The sequence below is a fragment of the Mobula hypostoma genome, chromosome 8 (assembly GCF_963921235.1).
Source record: "Mobula hypostoma chromosome 8, sMobHyp1.1, whole genome shotgun sequence".
NCBI classification, from domain to species: domain Eukaryota; kingdom Metazoa; phylum Chordata; class Chondrichthyes; order Myliobatiformes; family Myliobatidae; genus Mobula; species Mobula hypostoma.
In genome coordinates, this window is record NC_086104.1 from 69,879,844 (window position 1) to 69,889,648 (window position 9,805).

Sequence of the window (9,805 nt, forward strand, 5' to 3'; positions counted from 1 at the left end):
GATAGGGTGGGCTCTGAGATGATGTTTCCCCTGCTAGGGTATCTGGAACTAGATGCAAATTCAGAATAAGGAATCTCCTATTTAAAATAAGGCAAGGAGGGGCCTCTCTGAACAACTTTGCTTCGGGGAGCTGTGGAGGAATCATTGAATTGATTCAAGACAGACTGATAGTCACAAGGTGTTGACGGATAGGGGGAGACTGGAGAAGGTGGTGTTGAGGCCAGGATTGGATCAACCATTATTGAATGGCAAAGTAACAGTTTCTTCCCCCAAGCCATCAGACTCCTCAATACCCAGAACCTGGACTGAGACCAACCTACTGCCCTCTACTATGCCTATTGTCTTGTTTATTATTTATTGTAATGCCTGCACTGTTTCGTGCATTTTATGCAGTCCTGGGTAGGTCTGTAGTCTAGTGTGGTTTTTGTGTTGTTTTTATGGTAGTTCAGTGTAGTTTTTGTATTGTTTCATGTAGCACCATGGTCCTGAAAAATGTCTCGTGTTTACTATGTACTGTACCAGCAGTTATGATCGAAATGACAATAAAAAGTGACTTGACTGGTGGGACTATACAAGCTTCTTGCATGAACAACATATTATACCTTCTAAAATTCTCCTTTTTAAAAAAAAATCATCTATTCTTATGAGCTAGATTTTGCATTTGTTATGAGACTGAATTCACTGAAATAGATCTGATGTCTATATTTTTGCAATTAAACATAGGAATTAAGAAGTTAGTGTCTGTAATATGTTAAAAGAGTGTCATATCCTAATATTTTGCTTTTGCGAAAATGATGAATAATTAAACTTAATACTTCCTTGGCTTCCATGAATATTCATAATTGTATAGGCTCAGCCTGGTTGCTGCCATGACTCGTGTTGGATGCCAGAGATTTCTACTGCTGACACCAGATTGTAAATAAAATTAGAACTTCTAAGTACTTGTGCGCAGCAGCAAATGCTAGAATTTTGCTGACCATAAGATCTAGCAAATATCTCCTTATTTGGTTTGTGTTAAATTGTATTTGTTAATGTTCCCATGAAATATCTGGGACTCTTACCATGTTGGAGATGCTATAATAAATACATAGAAACATAGAAAATAGGTGCAGGAGTAGGCCATTCGGCCCTTTGAGCCTGCACCACCATTTATTATGATCATGGCTGATCATCCAACTCAGAACCCCGCCCCAGCCTTCCCTCCATACCCCCTGACCCCCGTAGCCACAAGGGCCATATCTAACTCCCTCTTAAAAATAGCCAATGAACTGGCGTCAACTGTTTCCTGTGGCAGAGAATTCCACAGATTCACCACTCTCTGTGTGAAGAAGTTTTTCCTAATCTCGGTCCTAAAAGGCTTCCCCTCTATCCTCAAACTGTGGCCCCTCGTTCTGGACTTCCCCAACATCGGGAACAATCTTCCTGCATCTAGCCTGTCCAATCCCTTTAGGATTTTATACGTTTCAATCAGATCCCCCCCTCAGTCTTCTAAATTCCAACGAGTACAAACCAGTTCATCCAGTCTTTCTTCATATGAAAGTCCTGCCATCCCAGGAATCAATCTGGTGAACCTTCTTTGTACTCCCTTTAAGGCAAGGATGTCTTTCCTCAGATTAGGGGACCAAAACTGCACACAATACTCCAGGTGTGGTCTCACCAAGGCCTTGTACAACTGCAGTAGTACCTCCCTGCTCCTGTACTCGAATCCTCTCGCTATAAATGCCAGCATACCATTCGCCTTTTTCACCGCCTGCTGTACTTGCATGCCCACTTTCAATGACTGGTGTATAATGACACCCAGGTCTCGTTGCACCTCCCCTTTTCCTAATTGGCCACCATTCAGATAATAATCTGTTTTCCTATTTTTGCCACCAAAGTGGATAACTTCACATTTATCCACATTAAATTGCATCTGCCATGAATTTGCCCACTCACCCAACCTATCCAAGTCACCCTGCATCCTCTTAGCATCCTCCTCACTGCTAACACTGCCACCCAGCTTCGTGTCATCCGCAAACTTGGAGATGCTGCATTTAATTCCCTCATCCAAGTCATTAATATATATTGTAAACAACTGGGGTCCCAGCACTGAGCCTTGCGGTACCCCACTAGTCACCGCCTGCCATTCTGAAAAGGTCCCGTTTATTCCCACTCTTTGCTTCCTGTCTGCTAAACAATTCTCCACCCACACCAATACCATACCCCCAATACCGTGTGCTTTAAGTTTGCACACTAATCTCCTGTGTGGGACCTTGTCAAAAGTCTTTTGAAAATCCAAATATACCACATCCACTGGTTCTCCCCTATCCACTCTACTAGTTACATCCTCAAAAAATTCTATGAGATTCGTCAGACATGATTTTCCTTTCACAAATCTATGCTGACTTTGTCCAATCATTTCACCGCTTTCGAAATGTGCTGTTATCACATCCTTGATAACTGACTCCAGCAGTTTCCCCACCACCGAGGTTTGGCTAACCAGTCTATAATTCCCCGGTTTCTCTCTCCCTCCTTTTTTAATACATCATTGATACCTTAACATATTCATTAACCTTTAAGATTAATAATAATGATTCTAAGATAAACTTGACTTCAATAAAAGTTAGGAGTGCTTGTCCTCTTAAAAAAAATTTATTGAAACAATCAGAATAAAGGCTCAGTGTTGCATGTCTTATGATCATTGCAATTGAACTGAATTGACTTTATTACTTACATCCTTCATATACATGAGTAGAAATCTTTGTTATGTCTTTGTCTAAATGTGCAATTGCACAACAGATTTAAAGTAATTTTTTCTCTGCTTCATAGGAAACCAAAAAAGGAGGAAATTCTTAGTAATGAAGCTGCCCAGGTGATAGCAAGCCTTCCCGATCTGTCATTCATGCACGCCAAGGTGCTGATGTTTCCAACCACATTAACACCTTTGGTAAGCTGTCATGAAAAAGCAGACTGAGCGGTGGATCATAGTTTTAATTTATGAACATTTTAAAATATGACTTCTTTCAGCTTTCTCAAAATTAAAACTAATCAGTTATCTGGATGATTTATTGGTCAGCAGTTCAGGAGTGTTCTAGTATGGATCATACAATAGTGTTGTATATTTATTTATATTGGTCATTTAAGGATGTTTATATTAAGAAAATCTGTAAATATCAGGTGGAAGGATCTGCAGATTATTTTTCTTTTGCTTTGTTGGGTTGTATAAATTTGTTTTGTTAGCTAATTTAGCAATGACTTTCATAAAATATTGGAAATCTGAATATTCAGATTCTGTTTAACACTGAAATCCTGGTGAATCTTTCAATGTTATGTTTTGTTTCTTACTGATTCAAAAAAAATTCTCTTGGGTATTTCAAAGCCCATTTGATAAAATATTGACTTCTACCATTGTGTACCCTATTTTCATCAAGCACTGGTCTGCCTGAATCCAATGGAACTATTGAAGCAATTTCTAAAATCGTAAGTGCAGGCAGTAGCTGAGCACATTTCAGAATAAGATACTGTAATTCTCAAGCCTGAGCTCGTTGGGGAATGAGGGACCAAGATTTTGCTCTGGTTATTTGTTTTATTTTGCCACTAATGCATATTTTATTGAGGATTTGCACAGTGTAAAGATATGGTGGACATAATCATAGTTTGCAATGATTGGGCTGTATGTACAGTAATAACTATGGATTGTAAATGGTGAAATTCCTATGGAAAAAATGATTCATTGAAGAACCTGAATAGGTTGATGTGCATGCCCAGGTTCTTTTATAACTGTAGTATGTATATTTACTTTTAGAATACAGAAAAATAAAAGATGATTTGAAGCATCCCTGTTCCATGCCTTTCTTTGACGCAGAAGCAGCATCACTGGGTGACAAACCAATGTTATGAACAGCATTTAGGTAACAGCCCTGGTGGGATTGGACATACATTCATATCAAAGGAGAATTTATAAAACTATCCATTGTTCAAAAGACAATACATTAAAAACCCACATTGTTTTAGTCATGGGTGTCTTAAGAAATAAAAAAGTATTGATCTAGCTTTGCAAGTCATTTGTTTAGATGTAAATGCAGCAATTTAACTTGGTCCATGTAATTATTTCATTAATGTTCATGTGACATTTTTTTATGATTCAAGTTGATAGGCCTTCCCATTTTGCTGCTGGCTAACCCTTAAACCATGCCTCCAGGCATGACTGTTCCCACTCTCCTTTCCTCAGCATCTTTCATACTGCTGTTATTCTATGTTGCATCAGCTTTCGTTCATCCATCATCCAATGTTTGTATAATGAGACACATTAAATGTCAATTTTATAGATATCTCCAGTGATTAAACATCGCAGAGAAGAGGCATAGATAGCAACCCAAGTACTAAAGGAAGGGGGATGATGTTTAAAGAGGGTGTGTGACAAGTTTTTAAGTAGTGGAAGGTGCCTGGAATCAGCTGCCAGGCGTAATAATGGGAGCAGATATACTGGTGATTTTAGATTGACACCTGGATATGCAGGGAATGGAGGAGTGTGGATCATCTGGAAGATTAAGATGCAAGGGATCACTGGTGAATTAGCTTTTTGGATTCAGAACACAGGGTAGTAGTCAAAAGGATTTATTCTAGCTGGAAGTCTGTGATTAGTGGTATTCTGCAGGGATCCATACTGGGACCTCTGCTGTTTGTGATGTATCTGGATGGGTTAGTAAGTTTTCAAATGATATGAAGACTGGTGATGTAGAGAGTGTACAAGACTGGCAAAGAATGCAATGGGATATAGATCAGTTGCAGATAACGGCAGAGAAATGGCAGATGGAGTTTATCCCAGCCAGATGTGAAATGTTCCTCTTGGTAGGTCAAATGTAAATAGACAGTACACTATTAATGACGACCCTTAACGGAGAGATCTAGGGAACATTGAGTTCAAAACTCAGTAAGGTATTGCAGCTTTGTAAATCTCTAGTATCTGGAGTATTGTGTGCAAATCTGTTTGCCCATATTGGAAGGATTTCGAGGTTGCAGAAGATGTTGCCTGGATGAGAGGGCAAGAGGTTGGACAAACCTGGGTTGTTTTTCTAGAGTGGTTGGAAGCTGATGGGAGATCTGTTAGAAATGTGTAATCTTATGAGAGGCACAGAGTAGACAGACAGTGTCTTTTTATCCCAGGATTGAAATGTCTTAATATCAGAGGCCATGCACTGAAGTGAGAGTGGGTATGTTCAAAGATGTGACGGGCAAGTGTTGCCTGGAATTACGGAGTTAGGAATATTGATCACTTATTACCAAAATTAAGTAGGGCTTAGATTTCTGGAGAGTCTTTCAGTCCTATAACATTACAAAACCCTCCACAGTATACACTGGGGAATCTGGCTGTCAGATGAAGCACAGCTCTGAGTTAAACCTACCACTAAATATATCTTCCCCTCCCCACCCCACCCCTACGCTTTCTGCAGGGATCATTCCCTTAGTGATTCCCTTGTCCAGGCATCCTTCCCCACTAATCCCCCTTCTGGCACTTAACCCTTTCAAGTGGCCTAAGTACTAATCCTGCCCCTACACCACCTCTCTTACCTCCATTCAGGGCCCCAAACAGTCCATCCAGGTGTAGTAACACCGCCTGCAAATCTGCTGAGGTCATCTATTTTGACTGGTGCTCCCAATATGGTCTGCTGTACATTGGTAAGACTCGTCATAAATTGGGGGACCAGTTCGTCAAGCATCTCCACTCCATCCGCCACAAGTGGGACTTCCCTGCGGCCACCAAATATTTTAATTCCCATTCTTATTCCAACATGTGGTCTATGGCTTCCTCTAGTGCCAAGATGAAGCCACCCTCAGGGTGGAGGAGCAACACTTTGTATTCTCTCTGGGTAGCCTCCAACCTGATGGCATGAATATAGATTTCTCCTTCTGGTAAACAAAATCCCCCTCTTTGCCCCACCTCTATTCCCCACTCTGACCTTTTACCTCTTCTCATCTGCCTATTACTGCCCCTAGGTCTCCTCCTTCCATTTCTCCTATAGTCCCCCTCCGATCAGATTCCTTCTTCCCCAGCCCTTGACCTTTCCCACCCACTTGGCTTTACTTTTCACCTTCTGGCTAGCCGCCTTCCCTTCTCCCCACCTTTTTACTCTGGTGTCTTCCCTCTTCCTTCTCAGTCCTGAAGAAGGGTCTTGGCCGAAACATCGAGTATTCATTTCCATAGATGCTGCCTGACCTGCTGAGTTCCTCCAGCATTTTGTGTGTGTTGCTCTGAGTTAATGTTGTGGCCTAAACCGCACTCGAGAGACTGGTAGTCCAGTATAGAGCTGCATGGGCCTGCACAAGCAGAAGTGCCAGCTTCTCTCCTATATGAACATGCATGTTACATGGTACCACTCTGAGAGGTTTGATGCCTTAGCTAATAATTATCCTTCAACCAAGGTTGCAGAAGGTTGTAGACTCGAGCAATTCTTTCATGGGCATGAACCTCCTCACCACTGAAGACATCTTCAAAATGCAGTGCCTCAAGAAGGCAGCATCCTTCACCATCTGGGTCAAGACCTTTTTTCATTACTACCATCAGGCAGGAGGTACAGGAGCCTGAAGATCCGCACTCAATGTCTTAGGAACAGCTCCCTCCCCATTGCCATCTGATTTCTGAATGGTCCATGACTGCTATCTTGTTATTTGTCTTTTGCTCTAGTTGGTAACATAGTAGTTTTTTGTCTTGCACTGTACTGCTGTAACAAAGCAGCAAATTTCACAATGTATGTCAATGGTAATAAACCTGATTCTCATAAAGAATAACTGGCCATGATAGCATTGGTTTTGTCGAAGTTCTTGTGTGTGCTTGATGCATTGTTCCACTACAATATTGACTGTATTTTAGAATTAATTTTTACATGGTTTGGAGCAGTCTGATATTGTGATGGGTGCTATGTATAGGCAAGTCTTCTTACAGCAGATGAAGCACTTCTGAAGTTGTGAAAAGCACAACATCCAAGCTCTCACCAACAGTGATGAGATAGTAATAAAATGTCTATTTAGTGAGCTTCCTGAAGGGATAAATATTGGTCAGAATACCAGAGATGGTGCTCCTGCTTTTTGTTTGTTTTTTTTTAATTTGATTTTTATTTGGATAAGGAATTCACAATTATCATGTACTTTTTTCACACATATAACCTTTTCCATTTTTTATATGTATAAAACTACAATTATTTATACATTCTTAAGTACACATTGAGATGATATAAAAGGAAAATAAACATTTAAATAGATAATTATGTACTGTGGTAAATCTAACCTATTAGGCTAAGTAATGAAATTAGTTGTTAAGAAAAATGGTAATAATAGTTTCCATACAACCCTTCTGGACCATTTCCACTGGTCCAAAATGTTGCATACAAGCCTATATACCAACCATTGTAGGTGTTTATATCCCAATTTGTTCGTGCGTGTTCCTGCCCGCAGACATATTTATCCAATCCCTATGTACTTATTTACTTAATTTTTTCATTTTTTTTATCCCTTTCCCAAATCTTTCCCTTTACTTGTGTTAATTCTCTATTTTCCAAAAAAAAACAACAAACATTTAGACTAGGGGTGCTTACGTTAGCAATATTACTGTGTTGATGAGAAGAGCAATATAAATCATTAGGAGAGTCATCTAAAGTCTGCTCGCATTGGGATTATATATTCAATCCATTTATTCCAGATTTGATAAAATGTTTCTTTTTGAGTTCTCAGGGAGTAAGTCAACTTTTCCATTTTAAATATTTCCAAGATAATTTCGTACCAATCTTCTAATGTAGGTGGTATTGGATTTAGCCATTTTCTAGTGATTGGTTTCTTACTTGCCGCTAAGAGGGCCTGCAGCAACTTTATATCTTCCTTCTGTTCAAGGAACAATACATGCCCCAAATAGAGCGTCTCAAAGTTCAGAGGTATCTGGGACCTAAGTACCTTAACTAATGTTCTATGAATACCTTCCCAAAATAGACTTAATTTAGGGCAATCCCAGAAAATATGAAAATGATTTGCCTCCTTGGAGCCGCACCTTCTCCAACACATCACATTTGTATCTTTATATTTTTCCTGATATGGGGTCTTGAAGTATCTTATAATGTTTTTCCAACAATGTTCTCTCCAAGTCAAAGAATTAGTCGAGGACCATTGAAAGCTGCAGATTTTCCCCCAAGCCTCCTCTGAAAGTACCAACCCCGCTTCTTTCTCCCACTTCTCTTTAATATACAGTGTATTTACATTTTTAGCATGGGAGAGTGCATTATATAGGCGAGAAACTGATTTACTAGGTATTGAACTGCAAGCCGAATTCAGAATCTTGAAAAATTCTAATTCTACTGTTGATAGGTCTGTATATCTACAACTCTGGTTAACATAGTTTCGTATTTGAAGGTACCTAAAAAAGTCATTATGTTCTAGGCCATGTTTGTCCTGCAGGGTTTGGAAACTTTGTAATACTCTTTTATCTATAAATGAGAGGTAGGTTGTAAGACCTTTCTTTATCCATAGCTCAAATCTTTTATCTCCTCTGTTGGGAAGGAATTCGGTATCATATGCACACCATCTAAAGAGTTTTAGCATGTTATTAATTCCACATGAATTAACCACCTTCTGCCATACTTTAATGTAAGATTTATCCAAACATTATTAAATTTTTCCAACTGGGCCATCAATCCTTTGTCAGCTATTGAGGCCTGAAGAGGAAAACTGTCAACTAATCCAAATTCTATTTCCTTCCATCTAGCCTTATATTCCCTATTACACCAATATAACAGAGGGGTTATCTGTGAGGCATAAAAATAGTTTCTCAGGCAAGGAAGAACCATACCTCCTCTTTCCTTCCCTAACTGTAAGGTGTTATATCGAATTCTAGGTTTCCTTCCTTGCCAAATGAAGCGGGAAATCCATTTGTCCCATTCCCTGAATTGATTATCATCCACCTCCACTGGTAAAGTACGGAAAAGATATAATAACCGAGGAAGAATATTCATTTTTATAGTATTTATCCTTGAATTTAAACTTAAAAAGGGGATAAGATTCCATCTATGCATATCTGCTTTTATCTCTGAGATTAATGGCCCATAATTTACCTGTGACAGTGTTGAAAGATCCTTCGGCAGGGTTATTCCTAAATATTTTAATGATTTAGCTTCCCACTTAAGATCGTATGTATCCTGCAATTTTTTGGATGGTGTATAATTTAGGGACATAACCTGCGTTTTCTTTACATTTATTTTATAACCTGATATTTTCCCAAAGTCATCCAACAGTGTAAACAATCCTATAAATGATTTTTCTGGTTCACTCAGATAGACCAAAACATCATCTGCGAATAACGCCACTTTCTGTTCAATCCCTGCCACCTTGATACCTTTTACGATTTCGCTCTGTCTTATTAGTTGGGCAAGTGGTTCAATATATAGCGCAAAAAGGAGAGGAGAAATTGGGCATCCCTGTCTAGTGCCTCTCTCTAAAATGAAGGAGTCAGAGAGGTCCCCATTTATCTTAATTTGGGCTGTTGGGCTGTCATATAGAGTCTGAATTACTTTAATAAACCTTTCTTGAAAGCCGAATCTTCCTAACACTCTGTATAGGAATGCCCAACTAACCGAATCGAAAGCTTTCTCAGCGTCCAATCCTACTACCATTGTCTCTGTCTCGTTCTAATATGTGCAGAGTTCTCCTTATGTTGTCCTGTGTTTGTCTTTGTTGAATAAATCCAGTCTGGTCTAAATGGATTAGGCCAGGTAAAAGCTTTTCCAATCTGCGCGCTAATATAGATGTAAATAGTTTGTAATCTAAATTAAGAACACTAATTGGC

General features: G+C 39.3%; 1 protein-coding gene across 1 annotated transcript in view; it reads left to right on the plus strand.

The window, feature by feature from the left end:
- The window catches only part of LOC134350621 (aftiphilin-like), a 102,625-nt gene extending 98,794 nt beyond the window's left edge, over positions 1-3,831 (plus strand). Inside the window, exon 9 of the mRNA XM_063056099.1 lies at positions 2,809-3,831. Within this exon, the coding sequence (XP_062912169.1) occupies positions 2,809-2,953 (145 nt within the window). The 3' untranslated portion in view covers positions 2,954-3,831. The remainder of the gene's footprint in view (positions 1-2,808) is intronic.
- Positions 3,832-9,805: the final 5,974 nt, after the last annotated feature.